General features: G+C 40.6%; 1 protein-coding gene across 1 annotated transcript; it reads left to right on the top strand.

The window, feature by feature from the left end:
• The first annotated feature begins 4,719 nt into the window (after window positions 1-4,719).
• LOC120896946 (homeobox protein SMOX-3) lies at window positions 4,720-7,257 on the top strand. The gene is made up of 3 exons (XM_040301481.1): window positions 4,720-5,077; window positions 6,294-6,405; window positions 6,738-7,257. Exons 1-3 carry the CDS (start codon window positions 4,871-4,873, stop codon window positions 7,235-7,237), a joined length of 819 nt encoding a protein of 272 aa, XP_040157415.1. The 5' UTR covers window positions 4,720-4,870; the 3' UTR covers window positions 7,238-7,257.
• The last annotated feature ends 13,039 nt before the right edge of the window (window positions 7,258-20,296 follow it).

The following is a 20,296-nucleotide window of genomic DNA, read 5'->3' as shown; positions in this document are numbered from 1 at the left end:
AAATGGATAGAATTGATAACGATCTGATTTTTGTATCATATAATAAATATAATGTTAAAATTAGGCTGTGGCTCGTACTGCTATTTTCAGTGGCATTTTGGCCCGCTGGGTCAAATGAGTTTGACATCGCTGATCCAAGCGTTCATAATATGAAACATGACCTCAAAACTGTGGAATATGAATGAAATATCGTGATGAATATGAGTAACAATGTGAGAGTAATGATTTCGAGAATTGATTTTTTTAAATAATTTAGAATGATTGCCAAAATTGCCGTATTCTTCCTCTTCTTCTATTTGGTCTAACGTCTTACGTAGACATGCAAGCCTATACAGGCTTTCGAACCTTTTTTAGTACCACGCAGTAGGATCGGGACGGTACATTCTAGGCTTGACTTACGCAGCCGGATAGTCAATCCTTGTTAGGGATGAACGGTCCATTCTAGACTTGGCTTACGGGCATGTTGTTAAGTCGAGTACGAGTTGACGACTATACCACGGAACCGCCAAACATGCCATAAGTGTCCGTAATTCGAAGCAATGCAGTAGTTTATAAAAATTACATATTCAAAGTGTGGGCTTGTGAAGAGATATATCTAAAGACACCTCGTGATTCGTAACCCCTTTTGCGTGAAGGTATAGGTTATAATATGAAATATGAGCTCGTTACTATCCAGAATTAGCCAGTCTCGTAGTACAGTCGTCAACTCGTACGACTTAACAACATGCCCGTCATGGGTTCAATCCCCAAATAGACCGCGCCGCCATACGTAGGACTGACTATCCTGCTATGGGGGGAAATCTATTAGTCACTGAAAGCCAAGGCCACAAGTGGGTACAGGCAGGCCTTGACCGACATCGGTTGTTGAGCCAAAGAAGAAGAAGAAGAAGACTATCCAGAATATACAAATAAATATTGATTAAATTTCATGATTTTGTACAATGTTTTGAAAAAACATGGGACTTTCAATGTTCATCAATGTTTAATTGTTTAAGTTCTAATTAGTCTGTAGTTAAGGAACACTCTAGGAGAGACATTTATGTTGACTCTAGCCAATTGTTCTGGCGATTCTATCTCACCGACAAAAGATTGGACATAAACGTATATTGGGCAATATCACATCTCTTAGCAAGTGTGTCCAGACCAAACAACAAACAACGAGTGGGGTACGATGTACGAGGGATTACATTACGCCACGGAGTGAAGTGCAAGACAATACGTGTAACTATCGTTAGGACAGCTTCAATCCTATTGGACCATACACTAGAGCAGGGGTCTCCAAACTACGGCCCCGGGCCGCATGCGGCCCTCAAGAGCTTATAATACTAAAACAAATAGCACGAGACATCACTGACCCGATATGCATCAAGACGCTATATTGTGCTTTGGTGCGACCAGTGTTAGAATACGCTTCAGTAGTATGGTGGCCTACAGCTGCTCGTCCCCTAGCTCGTTTAGAGTCGATCCAGCGCAAATTCACGCGGTTCGCTTTGCGCTCCTGGAGTGTCCAACTGGACTATGAGGGACGCTGTGCGTTGCTTGGCATCGAGACGCTGAAGCAGCGGAACTGTAACGCTCAGAGGCTGTTTGTCGCGGGACTTCTTGACAATCGGATCGACTCGCCCGCGCTTCTTTCGAGGCTCAACATGTATGTCCCGCCGAGATCGCTCCGAGCTAGATCGCTACTTGACGTGGAGGAACGCCGCACTCGCTTTGGCTCCTCTGATCCGTTTATTCGTATGTGCCGTGAGTTTAATGTTATTTGTGATCGTCATCAACCTGACATGTCGCGCACCGCATTGTTAAATAGTATTCGTGTCGTGCGACCTTTTACATGTTAATTATGTTACTTAAGACTAAGCGTGACAAATGAATGACCGAAATGTGACTATGCTAATGTAAATGAATTCGCTTCAAGTGGGCCACTTGCGGTCCGTTGAATTTTAATTAATAAATTACAAATAACAAATAACAAATAACAAATAATGCGGCCCACGATGACTTTGTCAGAGTTAATATAAATTTTACGTTTTTATGACTTATTCAAATAAAAATGTATTTTTTACTTTTCTAAGACAAAAATCAAGCTTTAGTATTAGTATCGTTAGTATTTTGTTGTAAAACCGAGATTTAAACGTTCACTCTTCATTTAAAGGTAGCGTCAAATGGCCCTCAATATAGTTATTTTTGAAGCAATGCGGCCCGCGAGCTGAAAAGTTTAGAGGCCCCTGCACTAGAGAAAGGACACCAAACTATAGAACTAAACTCGAGGATGTAACAAACGTAGGACTTATACAGATCTCTCTCAGCTCGCTCGGTCATTGAGCTCTCTCGTTTGTCGTTGAATAAATCCTAGCGTTTTGTTAGCGTTGTCTCAAATTTCACAGTAATGTTGTCGGAAATCTAGTTTACAATCCAGGGTGACTCCTAAATCCCTGACCGTAGTGCACCGCGGTAGTTGTGTCCCTGATATGCTATAGATATATATATATATATATATATATATATATATATATATATATATATATATATATATATATATATATATATATATATATATATATATACACAACATATATATATATATATATATATATATATATATATATATATATATATATATATATATATAAATATATATAGAGTAGAACGTCGATTAACCGGCGGGCGGCTTAACCGTGCGCATATATCTGACAGCTGTTCATACGTACGGCGAAAGTTTGCAGCGATAATCAATAGGGTAACCAGTTTCTTGTGCAGCTCTGTAGTGTCTAGGGTATTTTCGAAATTCATTTTTGTTCATGAACAGTTGGTAAACCTACAGTTATTGATTAAAATAATATTCTACTAACGATTAATCGATTGATTCTAGGTGAATTAATAATAAAACTAGTGAATTTCATATGTTTTATATGCGTTTGACATTTCTTGGACCATTATCCGTGCAAATCGATTACTCAAATCGCAACCATCCGGTCCCGAGCTGCCCGGATAATCGACGATATATATATATATTATATATTATATATATATATATATATATATATATATATATATATATATATATATATATATATATATATATATATATATATATATATATATATATATATATAGAGGTATATATCTAGTACATATTGAATGTGATGTGGTATTGTGCGGAAAACACTTCTGCAGTCTAGCATAAAAAGCATTACTTATTTCTTTAAGCCATAACCTGCTACCTGGGGGCTTGCTACCAAACCGAGCCTAGGACCGTGGTGAGGCTGGATCCACCACTGAGGACAACATTTTTTTTTGAGCTTTTTAAGCTACCCTAAGGGAATAATTTACCGATTCGTAATGAGCCAAAGCCATGACTGTAGCACAATACCTCAAAACATGCGACAGCGTATTTTAAGCCCATGAATGTGACACATTTCTAGCGTAAAAGCATATGAAATATCCATAAACTGATACGAAGTCATTAACGTAGTGCTATAGACCTGGGTATCAATAAGAGCCAGGCCAAAAGTATCAAAATAAGACAAAATACAATAGTGGAAATGGATTTTAACCCTGGTATTTATATGGTCTTTTTTTGTATATAAATATAATTTAATCATTACAATTGTATAAAAGCTAAAGCAAATGAGATACATTGCTACATATGGACAACAAATGGCGAATTGCAAACCAAATTTAAATACGTTTTTAATAACGTTTTGATTGGCCTCGGTTTTTGCTCCGCCTTTTTTTTATTACTGAGCTTCCTAAGCGGTCACAGAAAGGGCATGGTAAAATAAGGTTCCTCGTACCCCGTCGAAAATTTTCGTTCTATTCTCTTCCATCTAACAAAAGCAATCCTTACCCAAATCAAAAGTGAATGAAAATATATGCGCGTGTCACTACGCGACGAAAATATAATATAATGTCTTTTTCATTTTCCTTGTTTGGAAATACATTACTCATAATTGTTTTCTTTGCATCGAAGTTAACATAACAATACAAGCGCAAGCGCTTGCATGAATTTCTATTACGACTGTGGTGGAAGCGCGCACACTCGGGTGGTGTGAAAAGTAAATTGAATGGTACATGCTCTTGGGAAAATTATTGCAATACAAATATATTACAAACGTAAATCTACATGTATAACCATATTTAGTTGAAAAACTTTTTTTTATGTTGATGATTTTTTTTTATCCATTATGTATAAAACTGTTTTGTAATGTAACAAAACTCGTGTAATCCAAATGAACATAAGAGATAGCATTAATAACGCTAATATAGGTTATGAACAGCAACATTGATGTTGTTCAAAATTAAAACTTGTTTTCATTTACAAATAATGAATAAAAATGTTCCGTTTTTAAAGCATCTTTCAAGTACCTTTCTAATCTACGATGGCCGAAAAATCTCATGAAAATGAGACAACATACTCAGTTATGAAAAAAGGGGAAGTTTCCTGCTGGAAAATAACTAACAGGTAACATGAACACAATTATATACTTCCCGAACGATAAAACGAAAGGGACAAAATCGGATGTGTTGGTGAATAACGTGTTGGTCGAACAAGATGCACTTTTATTCGCATTCTGATTTGAATTCAAAAATATGAGAGGAATGAGAGATAAAGTGAGAAAGCGAAATATAGAAAAAGTTGTATTTATCAGATAGAAAGGGATCGCACGGGATGGCACTTAGGGTTGAGAAGACCGAGGAGATGTTTATTACTAACAAAACGAACCAGTCTTGTTGGAGACACTGTCTAGATTAGTTGAAATAAAATAAGGTGTTTGTGAATCTATTTGTAAGGTGCTTTATTCGTGAAATCTGGTTGCTTGAAAAATAAAAACACAAAAAGTATATAAAGTTTTGCGTACAACTATCGATGGCGGGTCCATTCTTGTCTCCGATGCCTGGAGATTTGCTTACGGAATATATGTTTGGTCGGCGTCGACAACGGCGAAATCGCACTACGTTTACCCCGCAACAGCTTCAAGAACTTGAACAGTTGTTTAAAAAAACTCATTATCCAGATGTCTTCTTGAGAGAAGAAGTTGCTCTACGGATTAATTTGAGTGAAGCACGTGTCCAGGTTATAATTAATTAATCAACTTTTTGCAAGTTTTTTTTATTCAGAAGGAACGGTCCGAATAAGTCGTATTACTTATATTTTTGCAAGTTAATGGTGAACAAATTATTGTAGTCGTATCTATTAAAATTAGTAAACAAAGATCAATAGAACATTTCTTAACTATTTCTGTGGGACAATTTATGTGTGTTTTACGTGCAACAGACTGTTTTGATGTTATTTTATGTTCTAAAAGCTGTGTACAGTCGCTTGATTTTGACTTTTCCTTTTTATATTAACTCTAATACATAAAAAATATGATCAAAAATTAAATGCAAAATGAGAAATAAAGATAAACAAAAAAGTAATGGAAGCTTTTTTATGTATGAGGAGTTATTAGGTCGTACTGGTTTGATTTAAAAAAAACTTATGACTTAATAATAACTATAAAATAAATACAGTCGACACAGAGGCAGGGACAGTCTAGGTATAGACGTCAAATCATACGACCTAACAAAATACCGGTGAAGGATTCGAATCTCATATGGATCGTGCTATGCGATCACTAATCGGCCACTTATAAGTGTTGGAAAAGCTATGATTAGGTAGGCATAGACTAACTATTACTGTTGTTAATGATGATGGCGAATAAATTAACAACTAAATACGAAAAAATTGTACATATACGATATAAATACATGTTATCGAACTCGAACGAAAATGATGCGTAATGCGTTATAACGAGAGTTAAGTTTCATTACTTTGGCGAAAAAAATAAATAATAGGAATGCTTGTGATCATAATAATTTGCTTGATATTTCGAAACAAAACAGTTATCCAGTTGCATTCTCGACTATTTATTAAATTAAAAAAAATCCGTGTTTGACAAACTTTTAAAAATGCCGTTTTATCAAAGCATATGACGTTCAATGCAAGGAGCTTTCAAATATGATGATAATAATATTAGTATACAATTATTAGATATATTTAAGAGGTATAGTCTGGCGATCATACAATATCGGGTGGATTAATATCTAACAATAACGTCCTTCTGCAGAAAGGACTCAGTATCCAATTATTTTCTAATTTACAGTATTAAATTATATTATTATTATTATTTACAGTATATAAATGACCGTCAGCCCACCTAGGATGCCCATAAACCACTTTTAAATCATGTGTTTTAAATTATGCTGGATGAATTTGTTAATGGCTATGAAAGATTGCTTTCGTTTTGTAGGTGTGGTTTCAGAATCGGAGGGCCAAATGGAGGAAACAAGCAAGACTTCAATTATTGCAAGATGCATGGAGAATGCGTTGTTTAAGTATGGGTAACGCAGAAATAATAATAGGTAAAATAAATTAAAGAAAATTGTATATTATCATGACGAAGTGAGGAGAAAAAAGGAATTAATAAAAAACTTTTTGTATGTTTCGAAAAAACAATCACGGCAAATTGGCACACACACACACAGACACACACAAACACACACACACACACAAACACACACACACACACACACACACACACACACACACACACACACACACACACACACACACACACACACACACACACACACACACACACACACACACACACACACACACATATGTTTTGTTGTAACTTCCATGATTTCTTAATTTAATAATTGCATTTAACTATATCTCATTTCGTTATTAGCATCTGATTCGCGAACTGCTTCAAACAACAATACTAACAACAACAAAGATGAGATCAAAAAAGGAACGAAGAATAAACACAATTCAGAACGTGTTCATGAACAGTCTAGTGATATTGATTCACAATCAGTTTGTCAAAATACGGTATATAGCAGCAGCTTAAGAATTGATAACGCAACTATTATGAATCATAAAGCTGTTAGCACCCACAAGGAAAATGGGAAGGACCACCTAAATGAAAGCAATTTGACAGTCTTTTCTAAGCAATGTTTGGAGCAAGTTTCTTTCGAACACCATCGCTATTTTTACCCAGAGAGTAAACTGTACCAGCAAACTATCACTGAAGATCCTGAAACCCTCTCAACAGTACAACTATCTTCACAACCATCGAGAATAAGTGTGAGATATGCAAATTCTACCGACTCATCCAATGATTCTGAAGAAATAGATCTAACCAGCAGTAAGGGATGCATCGATTACTCAAATTCCAATAAAAATTGAAACGCATAATATATGATTAACCCTTGTTATATTTTTGTCCTTCTTTATGCCATTGAGTATTGAAAACCGTAAAATCCAGGTTACTAGTTTGTCATCAAAGAGAATTTTCTAATCACTGATATTTACCATTAAATGTTTAAAGTGAGTTAGGATTTAATTTGGTCAAGAGAATAAGTTTAGTGTTGCAATGGCGTATGAAACGGTAAGTGTACTAAGCGACCGCAAGTTAGTACCGTCGATTTTGAAACACCATGTATGGTACTTCCTGCTTATATGATAGAAGGTTAAGAAGCCTCGTTGAATGCCTCAGGGCTCGTTAGTAGGCCTGGGCTAATCGGTTGATGAACTTGAACATTTTGTTTTCTTTGGCACAACAACCGTTGTCGGTCACAAGGCCTGCCTTTTACCCACTGGTGAAGTAAGCTTGGCTTTCTTTGACTTATTGTTACCATAGCAGGATAGTCAGTCCTAAGTATGGAGGCACGGTCTATTCGGGGCTTGAACCCATGAAGGATTGTTGTTAAAGTCGTAGGAGTGGTACAGTCATCAACCACCAGACCGGCCCAACATACTTGAACATACTAGTTCTTATATTTCGATGAACTGAACGCGAATCGCAGTTATTTCGCGAATAGCTGATAATATGGTATAAACACTGTAGTGATGGGAATAATTCCAAAAATTGAGGAACGGATCGAACCTGTCAATCTGGAGAACAAGAACAGAGCTCGGAACTCAGAAAGGAATAGTTCAATCACTTAGGGGAATGTTGCAAATCGGTAGGGGAATGTTGCAAGCAAGCTGTGAAAGTTTGCAATCATATAGGAGAGTGTTGCAATCGATTACGGGAATTTTGCAATCGTACTTTGGAACTGTCATCAGACTGCGGGTGCCACTGTAAATACCTCAAAATATTTTCGTCAATCTTACTAACTTATCATGTTTAATCTGTCATGTCTCTGCAGCAGGATTTATTTAGTTTATCGTGTGTACTAATGATGTGCTGTATGGAGCGCACCCACGACTCCGATCTGACTCCGACTTTTGTTAGTTCGATTCCGACTCCGGCAAAATGGAACCACTAGATCCGCCCGAAGTCGGAGTCGTTCGGAGTCGTCCGGAGTTGTCTGGAGTCGAACGACTCCGAACGACTCCGAACGACTCCGAACGACTCCGAACGACTCCGGACGACTCCGACTCCGAACGACTCCGACTCCGAACGACTCCGACGACTCCGACGACTCCGAACGACTCCGAACGACTCCGAACGACTCCGACGACTCCGAACGACTCCGACGACTCCGAACGACTCCGGACGACTCCGGACGACTCCGACTCCGAACGACTCCGACGACTCCGACGACTCCGAACGACTCCGAACGACTCCGAACGACTCCGACGACTCCGAACGACTCCGACGACTCCGAACGACTCCGACGACTCCGAACGACTCCGACGACTCCGAACGACTCCGGACGACTCCGACTCCAAACGACTCCGAACGACTCCGACTCCGAACGACTCCGACGACTCCGACGACTCCGAACGACTCCGAACGACTCCGAACGACTCCGACGACTCCGAACGACTCCGACGACTCCGAACGACTCCGGATATTGCAGCGCGGACCTACCTTCCGGAGTCGATTCCGAATTTATCGGAGTCGGATCGGAGTCGACTCCGGATTTTTGCCAATTTTACCCATCACTAGTGTGTACAGCTGGATCCCACACAAAAAAAAAACTCCAAATGATGTTGTTTTTTAATAAACATCATCGGTATCAATTCGAAGCTTTTTACACCGGCACCGGCTCCACAGTACGCTTGCAAAATTCCCCTAATCGATTGCAACACTCCCCTATATGATTGCAAACTTCTACAGCTTACATGCAACATTCCCCTACCGATTTGCAACATTCCCCAAGCGATTTGCAACATTCCCCTAAGTGATTGAACTATGCCCTTATATGATTCAAAACCCTGTATGGTGCGTTTTTGTACATATAGATTATACACGGGCAAATTGAATCAGAACTGAATGATTCCAAATTTTACACTGGGTGAACGAGTACATCACAGCTAAATGGATAAATTATATTATTTTTTATATCCATATGGAGCGCTCCATATGGACCACGGATGCCAAATGAAAACGGCGTGTATATTTTTGTACAGTATCTCATTCCCAACTGAAAGCGGCACCCCTCAACGGCATCCCCTCAATAATTTCCGAAGGCGGCACGTGAAAAAAAGATTTCCTATAATGTTTTCCTCTAGTTTTTACACTAGCAGCAGCTAAAATAAAAACTTCAGCCCAGCACGAACTGGCCTCGGGTTGCTGGTCATGCTCACGCATACACATTGGTCCCGCTCCCATATTTGCTGGTTTGTAGATTGCTGGTTGTAGTAGTGACGCTTTGTCGAGTTGCTTTAAGCACACTTTCGCAAGCTATTTATTGGTGTTACTCTTTCCACAAACGTTTTGGCACACTCACGCTCTATACGGCAGGATGCTTTATCACTTCAAAATAATGCGGTAACTTTCCGCTAGCCTGCCTCTCGTTCTTCCTTCTATCCGCGCTAGGATATCCTCGTCATATTCAGCCAGCGCCTGTCTGGAAATGACGTCACGGGCTGGTGATGCGCATGTTTAGCCGTATCCTTGGCGTCCTTGAAGTGCGCTCTTCTACGAAAGAACGGTATTGAAACCTGTTTTGGGATGTTGGCAAGGCCATCAGGTAGCCGTCGATTAATATGCGCGTGCACCTGTAACTTTTTAAACGACCTGTAACTTTTAAAGCGTTAGTTGAATGTACCCATAGAAGCAAGCACGACAACAAGAAACTTACCTTAGAAATTTACAAGGATAAATCATTCCATAATTGAAGAAGAAGACATGACACAAAACGTAAAAGAGCAAAGTACGGATCACAAGAAATCACATCCTTCCACAGCGACGGAAAGTTCTGGACAGACTGTCAGCGCCTACACGCGTGGTCCAAAACAGCCGAAGTCATACAAAATCATGAAAAAGTCTGCGCCCTTTTGTTCCGAAGTCTTCATGAAGTTTACCGAGCCGAACCGAATAGTTGTGTTCGATAAACATGTGTGCGTATCAGGTAGCTGCATTTGTACTGCTTACCTGCCGTATGCCACTGTGATACCGAGCGAGACGCATAGGCAACGCGTCTAGAGGACATGTGTAGCCGTGAGGAAACTTTTCTGTATCTCTTTTGCCTTGTCCTTGTCTGTAGATTCTGATGAGTGAAGCATGCATACCTTTCGGGTACGTTCAGGGTATAAGCCCTGTCCCTTTTATGTTATTGGAAAAGATAGAATCGTATGAAATCGGCTCTGCATTCGAGCGTGGGCAGGCCCGTGGGCTCAGTTTGTACGCAGACACTAAGGATGCCTAACACCCGGATGAGCGACCGGTAGACCTGGTCAAGTGGAATCCGTATGCAAATGCATATGTGCGTGTCGTTCGAAAGGTTTCCTCTACTCCCGATTTTCGTCCATTATTTTTTGCCAGTCCAAACTCTAGAGAGAGAAGATATGCTCTCTCGCTTTGGCACACAAGAAAGTTTTCCAATAGCTTCGGTTTTGCTGGTTGGGATGTTACTGCGAAGTCGAATCAGGAATCGCGCATCAAATCGATGGAATTTCAACGCTCGCGAATCGTAGTGCTGGAAAGTGTTGTTCGTGTTTGGTATTGCAGGAGTTTTGTGCTGTAGTGTAGTGCATGTGGGAAAAAATAAAACTTATACATCCTTTTACGTCGTTCGTTGTTTTCACAGCGAGACGTTAAATTAAATTTCAAAGCTTTATTAAGAACTATCTCAACGCACTTTAAGCTGTTCGTTTTTCTCATAGCGATACGTAAAATTTAGTGGCCCAAGTGTGTAACTTGTTTCGTTAGAGCAGATATTGTAAGTTTTTCAGAAGTAAGTGTTTGAAGACATTAGTCAGATAGTCCCTCATTAAACATTCATGTTTAGAAGTGAAGTGGTGCAGTGGACATTAGAAAAATAGTTACAGTAACGTTTTTTCAGTGCCAGTGCTAAGAGGGCCGACGATATGTCAGTCCCTCCTCCTGCCACGAGGGCTCATCTCCCTCTCGGCACGAATTTCCGGGCTAGAGCATACCCGGAATGGTTTAACGGCGAGGAAGGAGGGCTGATGTATCTGGTTCTGTATACTCTTTGACTCACTATAAAAATTTACAATCTCTAACAAATTTTTTTAACGAAACACCTATCACCATCACACCCCACACTGTCCAATGCGTAATTTTCTCTACTGTTCTGAAGCACATGAAGGATGACAAAGTTCTTGACAATTTGAAAGATCAAAAAGTTACTCAAGTGCGTCGTTTTACTCGCAAAATTAATAACGGAATAATACCAACCAACTCTTTCCTCCTCCGTATTGCTCAACCCGTGTCGCCTCTGTTATCTACCTTGGCCCACTCCAAGTGATTCCCCTTTCATATTATCCCAAACCCATGCTTTGCCTTAAATTACATCTGCAACACACAACTTTGCATCTCATTTTCTAACCCATAAATTCATCTCTGAGACCCCTTGCACCATTGACGCTTCCGACCAAAATTACAATAGCCTTTTTTCTCTTGATGAGCTTAATTGGGCTCTAAATAAATGCCGCGGCATGTCTTCAGGCCCGGACAGCATTAGTTTTCCAATGTTTCAAAATCTTTCTTACCTGTCCAAAACAGTCTGAACAATCGCGAACGTTTCGGATATGATTTTGCGTGGGCTGAATATTTACCGATATGTTTTAATTTCCAAAGTGCAAGAGAAAGTGTATTCATTATGTTACCCTATTTATAATTTTTCTATGATTGCCACTCACGCGAGTGGCAACTCACCCGCTACTCATCATTTCCTACTTTGCTCATTCTCACTTGACGAATCTCACTTTCGTCAAGTTATCATTTGACATCCAAGCGAAGCGTCAACATACTCCCCCCCATGACAGAATGTCATAAACGAAAACAAACTACACGTGCTGCTAATCGGAAGTAACTATTCCCTTTGCCGTTTTCAATTTCACTACACGCGTAAGTGGATCTTCTCCGGGGTGTACATCGATGATGCGAGCAAGTGGCCATCGGGTGATAGGGAGCGAATCATCCGCAAGGATGACCAGTCTGCCAGGTACTATTTCGCTACGTACCTTATTATCCTTCTGCATTTCCTGCAGATATTCCGTTGTCCAATGCTTCCAAAAGCGTTGCACAAGCAATAGCCAGCTCTGCAATTTATCTAACGTGTATGGTTTCAGTCGGATGTAGTCGGGACAGCATGCATAGAAGAGCCGATCAGGAAGTGCGCCGGCGTAAGCGCTGCCAAATCATTAGGGTCATCCGTCATTGGCAACAAAGGACGCGAGTTCATTGCCGCTTCTATTTGCTGCAGAATGGTGCTGTATCCCTCGTAAGACAGCCTCGAAATGCCTAGCTGCCTGCAAGGATGTCGTTTGGCCGTCTTGACCGCTGCTTTCCACAATCCACCAAAATGTGGGGCCTTAGGTGGGGTAAAGTGCCAAGTTATGCCCCTGTCCGAACAGTTGGATGCGATGACGTTTTGTTGCTGTACGTTCTGTAACATATCAAACAATTCATTAAGTTCGTGTGCCGCACCTTCAAAGTTTTTTCCGTTATAGGAGTAAATGTCCGATGGTAATCCTCGCCGGGATGTGAAGCGATGTAATGCGGCCAAGAAGCCTGCCGTGGAGAGCTCCAAATGCACTGCCTTGGTTGAAAAACACACAAACACACACAAGTAGCATTTAGCGGTAGCGGCTCTCTTGTGTGCGGGTTTCAGATACAGTGGGCCGGCATAAACCACTCCAGTTATGGAAAACGGCCGGCTCGGGGTGATGCGTTCATACGGGAGTTGACCAGTTTGTTGTTGTGTCAGCTGCGGATCCTGGCGTATGCAACAAAAGCAATTCCTCACTACGTTTTTTACTAGCCGTCCATCGAGTGGCCAATATTCCTCACGTATCCGGGAAAGTAGTAGTCTTCCCCCGCCATGCATCAGCTTCTCATGTATGTGCACCGCGATGAGATGAGCCAGCTGATGGTTCTTGGGAAGCAGGATGGGATGCTTGAACTGGTACGGTAGCTGTGCAAGTTTCAAGCGGCCTCCTACTCGTAATAATCCATCCTTGTCGAGAAACAAATTCAATCGCCGTAGAGGAGACTGTTTTCGTATCATTTGTCCCTTTTTCAGCAGTTGGATCTCCGATGAAAATTCGTGCTGTTGTGCCAGTTTACAAAGCACGATTTTAGCTGCTTCTGTAGCCTCAGGGGTGATCGATAATGCTGCTGAGGCAACTTGTGATGACTGTAGTGTACGTGTCTGACGAATTTCTATATCCATTTCAGCAGCCAGTGATGGATTTGACATTGGCCATTTGGAGGGGGATGGCGCCAACCATTAAGGACCACAGCTCCAAATCGATCCTTTTAGCATTTCAGCTGCTGACATCCCTCGAGACACCAGATCGGCGGGATACGATGAACCGGGAATGTGTTTCCATTGACGAGGTTGCGAATAGTTCTAGATCTCAGCAACACGATTCGCCTCGAATGTTTTCCAGGTGTTGGGTGGAGATTCTATCCAGTTTAGCGTTACCGTCGAATCCGACCAGAAAAAAGACTCGGTTGTGTCGATTCCCATAGCGCGTCTAACACGATGATGAAGATGTGCTCCTAACACGGCCGCGCAGAGCTCCAATCTTGTCAATGTAACTCGTTTTAGTGAAGCTACACGAGATTTCGACGCAAGCAGGCTGACTCGACTTGTCCCTGCTGGTCCTCACAGCGCGCATAAGTGCAAGCACCATAAGCAACTTCTAACGCGTCTGCAAATGTATGGAACTGTATTTTAGAGTTAGGTAAGAGCACATACCGTTCGCTTTTGAAGCTTTCCAAATCCTTCCAGTCGTCCAGTAACCGATTTCCATTTGTTACAGATGTGTACAGGGACCGGATCGTCCCATCCGATTTTCTGCAGCCACAACTCCTGCATTAGCAATTTCGCGCGTATGATGACTGGAGCGATCAATCCAAGTGGATCAAACATTCGAGCAATGTTTGACAATATGGATCGCATGGTAAGGTTGGCGGTTTCCATTATTGCAGTCGACTCAAAGCACAAAACATCTAATTCGGGCTTCCATGCGATGCCAAGTGCCTTCAGAGTCTCATTCGGCACAAACTGCAGTGATGACTGTGTACCGATATGCTCTGCTGGTAAACCACTTAGTACGCCTAAACAGTTTGATGTCCACTTCCGGAGTTCAAACCCGCCCTTGGAGAGTAACTCGGAAAGTTGCTGACGAAGCTTGCGAGCTTCACTCACGCTGTTTGCTCCGCCGATGAAGTCGTCTACTTAAAAATTGTGTCTTAGTGCGGGTAAAGCTAGTGGAAAGTCAGCACCTTCATCTTCCGCAATCTGAAGCAATGTACGAGTGGCCAAGAACGATAATGGAGACAAACCATATGTCACAGTATTCAGCTCGTACAATTCAATCGGCGATTGCGGTGAGAAACGGAAGAAAATGCGAACCAATCGTTGATCATCCGGATGCAGAACAATTTGTCGATACATTTTGGCGATATCAGCTACGACAGCAATATTATAGGTGCGGAAACGCAAAATAATATCGATGAGTTCATCCTGAACTATGGGTCCAAACCTCAAAGTTTCATTCAGTGAAAACCCAGTTGATGTTTTAGCCAAGCCATCAAAAACTACTCTGACCTTTGTGGTGGTACTTGACGCTTTAAAAACTGGATGGTGTGGTAAATAATAAGCAGCTGTATCATCACATTCAGTGCTTATAGGAATCATGTGCCCCAGTGCTAAGTACTCCTGCATAAAGTCTTGGTATGCTTCTCGAAGTGCTGGATCACGTTCCAATCTCCGCTCGAGAAGCTCAAAACGACGCATGCCCTGAGCGATGAGCGGGTCGATCGCTTATTAGATTCGGTTGCGATGCGCTGTCCAACAGCGCCCGCGCAGGATGTGCTATTCCGAAATCGTCTATGATATTTATCATAGCAGTTTGCAGTATGTCTTGTTCGGATGCAGGCTGCAATGCTGCTGCAAATGTGCATTGTGTATTGTTTGTGGCTGTGTGATCGCTAGCGATGTTGTATGTGTGTTGCTGAGGTGCAGTGAAGGTTGGGTTATGGTGAGCGTGATGCTGTGGTGTAGTGGAACCTTGGCTGTTATGTGCGTAGTGCAATTTTGTGTGGTGTGCGGCATTACAGTAACGGCATTTGTACTGTGATGGACAATCTCGAGCCATATGATTATCCCGTAAACAATTTAAGCACAAACGCGAGGTCATAGCAAAACGATGGCGTTCGCTCGAAACGCGGACATTTCAGAAGGTTGTGCGCGGAGTTGCATAGCATGCAATTCGGCATTTCATGCGATGTTTCCGTACGGGAGCTAGGTCGTTACCCTGTAACGTATGACAGTTGTTGACAAGCAACGTCTCCAATACACGCATACGACGGTGCAAGAACGAAATCAAACTGTCCTAACTGGGATCGTTATTGCTTGATGCTTGCTCCTCCCAATCGCGTAAAGTTATTATCGGAAGTTTAGTGCATTGCAAATGCTCGAGAATGCTACCCCATGTATTTGTTTCTTCTCCTAAGTGTTGCAAAATCTTTGTGTCTCTCTCAAATTCATCTACAAGGTGGTGCAATGCGGCAACGCTTTCCTTTCGTACAGCTGGGATGGCAAACATTGCTTGCATATGGCGTTTTTTAAGGAGGTATTCATTCGAGTATCGCTCCGTTAGAGTGTTCCATGCTAAATCATAAATAGCTTCACTTATGGTGATGGATTCTATCACTTGAGCCGCTTCTCCTTTAACCGCGGCGTGCAAATAGTGAAATTTTTGAATAGCCGGTAAATCCACATTATTATGAATTAAGCACTCAAACGTATCGCGGAATGTCAACCATTGCATATAGTCCCCCGTGAATTCAGCCAGCGCAATGGTAGGAAGTTTGATGCCCTTTAACGGATTCGCTCCGGTACTCGGTTGGGCATTTTGAAACTGCTCTTTTGGTAACCTTGCTTGCAGCTGGGATTGCACGAGAATTAATCTATCCTCAAAATTTTCCCTGAGTGTAGCATTTTGCGACACTTTTTCCGGAGTGTCGGCAGAATCTTCCAATTGTTGCTGCACAGCTTCCAAATCCGTACACAGCTTATCGAACCGTTTAACGCGTATTTGCACCTCTACTTGATCCCGTTCAGGGACGAAATCCTTCATGAATTTCTCGTATCGCGAGAGAATTCCCAAAAATACAGTCCGCCGGGACGCCAAAACAACGGGCGGTGTGGCCATTATGTTAGTGGATGTGGGTGTTAGCGATTACAGTGTGTGGCACAAGCGGTAAAACGAAACCCCGATGCAATTATCGAAACTTGCGATTTAAATACCAGATATTCGCACAATCCTGGCCACGGCACCATGAACAATCGCGAATGTTTCGGATATAATTTTGCGTGGGCTGAATATTAACCGATCTGTTTGAATTTCCAAAGTGCAAGAGAAAGTGTATTCATTATGTTGCCCAATTTATAATTTTTCTATGATTGCCACTCACGCGAGTGGCAACTCACCCGCTACTCATCATTTCCTACCGTGCTCATTCTCACTTGACGAAACTCACTTTCGTCAAGTTATCATTTGACATCCAAGCGAAGCGTCAACACAGCCCTTCTTCAGATTTACAATAATATTTGGTGGAGCAAACCGGATGACTGGAAATCCTGTTTCACAATTCCCATTCCAAAACCTAATAAATCACCACATGCAATAGATAGCTACCGTCCCATTTCTCTCCTAAATTCCATTGGCAAAATCATGGAGAGAATGGTGACGCAAGAATTAACCGGAACCTCCTTAGTACCAATCAACACGCCTTTAGAGGTGGGAAAGGTACTGAGACATATTTTGCAGAACTTTTTTAAAAACTAAAATTTTTAGAAGCCCACTACCCCAAAGGCCACCACTTTGACTGTGCAATATCATATTTATCAAAAGCTTTTGACCAAACCTGGTGACATCCAATTCTTGAACAGCTAAATATGTGGGGTTTTGGAGGACGCATTACAGCGTACCTTCAAAGCTTCCTTTCAAATCGCACAATTAAATTTTTTATTGGAATTCAATCTTCTGACATGCCCCGTCCGGCAAAATGAGTGTATTTTTTGAGTGATTTGAGTACCGCCCTCCGTTAGCAATTACTCTTAGAGGAATCCACTTCTGCTTCTTAATGAAGATTTTAAGAGTGTTTCGAGTATACGTCAAGCCTCCAGAAAGCTCGTTGGAGCAAAAGTTTTCACTCGTTCTGTCAAAAAGTGATATTCAAATCTATATATATATATATATATAAATCTCGTGTCACGGTGTTTGTCGCGAGCAAACTCCGAAACGGCTGGATCATTTTCAACGAAACTTTGCACACACCTTATGGTGGTATGAGAATAGGTTTTAAGACTCACATCATTTTCAGAAGTTGCACTAAACTTAATTTATTAGCAATTTTCTAACTCCCATACAAAGGACATCATTGTTGTTGTTGTATACAGCACTTTGACAGTCGGTGTGAAGCGCGGTTTACACTCGGTGTAAGGTGCGGTTTACACTCGCTGTGAAATGCCTAGCGGTTTACGATGCTGTCACAAATATCCATAATGACAAAACAGAGATGGAGTACTTTAGTTTGGGAATAATGAATTAAAAAATACATGCTATTTCGCTTTGTCCTATTTGCTGTTTGATGTTCCAAAACGAACAAATATGCTTGCTTTAATAATTGTAACATAAACATGTTTGGTTACTGATGTTAAACTCGCAAGTGTAAACAACATTTTTCGTTATGGTGTTTTTTTTTCGGTCTGCCCGGCTGCGGTCTTACCCGGCGCTCTGGCACCAATCGAACATACAAAATGTATGGGATTTGATATGTTCGATTTGATATCAAACAAATCGAACATGTCAAATTCCATACATTTGTCATGTTCGATGTCGTGTTTGATTGGTGCCAGAGCGCCACTTTATGTGTACATGGGGCTATTGAATGAGTAGCAGTTTTCTAGCATACAAGTGACATTTGAGAGCTTAGAAGCAAACTCACGTTAATAGGGTAACTGAACCAGTTTTCGGCAGGCTAGTGCAGCAGTTTCACAAAAATTGCTCACACATCAATATTTTTCATTATTTTTCTTGAAAGTGTTGTTATTCTGGTTGATAAACTATCATAGTATGTTACAATATTTTTTATTTGCCGGTTCAAAGCCCTTTTTCATAAATATTCGTGAAAATGCAAACATTGATTTTGCTCCTATTTTCGGCAGTTTGTTCCTATTTTCGGCAGGCTGTGTTCCTATTTTCAGCAGCGCGAATACGGGTCAGAAAATGTTTGTATCAATGTGAATATGTACAAAAAAATGTTTGAAGCAATTTAACACTCTTACTTTCCTAAGATTGGTGTTAAAAAGCACTTTAAATATTAATTTTATGTTGCTTATTTTGGCTCGTTTTGACAGCCATTTTGATGCGACGTTTAAACAGAGCAGCCATTGACAGTTTGATGGTTATAGCGTACGGTGCGAACTGGCTTACAAATATTTATTTTTCTCTTAAGTTAGTGCATTTTTTGTCGTAAAATTGGTGATATTTGGTATAAGAAAGGTCATATTATGTGTCGACATACGCATTGTAGTGTTCTGATCAATTTCAAAAGGAATATTCAGCCAAATTCAAAGTGTGTTATTGTTCCGAGTTTCGGCAGGAGCCCACAACATTAAGCTGTCAAAAATGAACATTTACTGTGTACCTATTTTCGGCAGCATTTAAAGTGAAAAATAACCTGTTTATCGTGATTTTATAATTCCGAACAAGTTAGAATAAATTAAATAAGCATAAAATCTTTAATATACACCACTTTTTGATTGTTTTACTGTTCTGATTCTCTTAATCACAAAACCTGCCGAACGATTGGCTGACAGCAAAGCTGGCGAAAAAAGCACAATTTATTTGATATTTTGAAAAATACGTAATGAAATGATGTGAAACTTCGTATGTGAATATCAAATAAGTACACTTCCACTACAAAATTGTATTTTGTGAAATTTTTTACCGCATTTGTGCAGAATTTCACGTTTTTAGCTACCCTGCCGAAAATAGGTACACTGCCGAAAACTGGTACAGTTACCCTACTTTTGTTTGTGCAATTTGAGTATCAAAACTGTGTAACAACATAAAAATTTTAATCGATATATCGGAAAAAACACGTATGTAATATAAAGTTCCTTCAAAAATACCTTACTATCCCTTTATTGATATCATTATTCCTTTACAATTCTGTTTTTCGTTAATTGGCGTTTTATAGTAAACAATGCCAGCAAGGCGGAATATAGGACGAAGAACGAATACAGCAGCAAGTAAGAGAAGGAGCAGAGCTGAAAGAACATCTGATCAAATAGATCATGATAATTTAAGTGTGCGTGAAGGAATGTCACAGTTACGCGCAACTCAGTCACAACACAATCGAATAGGGCGAAATCAACAACGACGATTAGAAAGAGCACAAACGCGCCGGTTCGTAACTAACATCCGCAGAACATATGACCAACAACGACAACAAGAGCATCGAGCATTTTCATATTCTTCCTTCCATCGAATTGCATTTCAATACGAGCCTGACATTGCATATTATAACCATTCAAAAGTTTTAATAGGCTCCATGGATCAGGAATGTCGCTTCTGTCATGCACTTAAATTCAAACATGAGCCAGCTGGAATGTGTTGCGCTTCTGGAAAAGTTTATTTGCCATCACTTGAGACACTACCGGAACCGTTGAAAGGTTTACTTACAGGTATAGATTCTGATTCTGCCATGTTTCTGAAATCCATCCGAAAATTCAATTCGTGTTTCCAAATGACCTCTTTTGGAGCGACCGAAATAGTTTCCAACGCTTCTTCAAATGGTCA

Source organism: Anopheles arabiensis, chromosome 2, assembly GCF_016920715.1.
Source record: "Anopheles arabiensis isolate DONGOLA chromosome 2, AaraD3, whole genome shotgun sequence".
Taxonomy (NCBI): domain Eukaryota; kingdom Metazoa; phylum Arthropoda; class Insecta; order Diptera; family Culicidae; genus Anopheles; species Anopheles arabiensis.
The sequence above is the reverse complement of the archived record's forward strand: the minus strand, read 5'-3'. Positions and strand labels throughout refer to the sequence as shown.

Bases quoted from the DNA above. Each gene is read 5' to 3' on its own strand.
- LOC120896946 (XM_040301481.1), top strand. From the start codon at position 4,871: ATGGCGGGTCCATTCTTGTCTCCGATGCCTGGAGATTTGCTTACGGAA. The intron at 5,078-6,293 runs GTTATAATTAAT...TTCGTTTTGTAG, and splicing joins TGAGTGAAGCACGTGTCCAG to GTGTGGTTTCAGAATCGGAG. The intron at 6,406-6,737 runs GTAAAATAAATT...TTTCGTTATTAG, and splicing joins TAACGCAGAAATAATAATAG to CATCTGATTCGCGAACTGCT.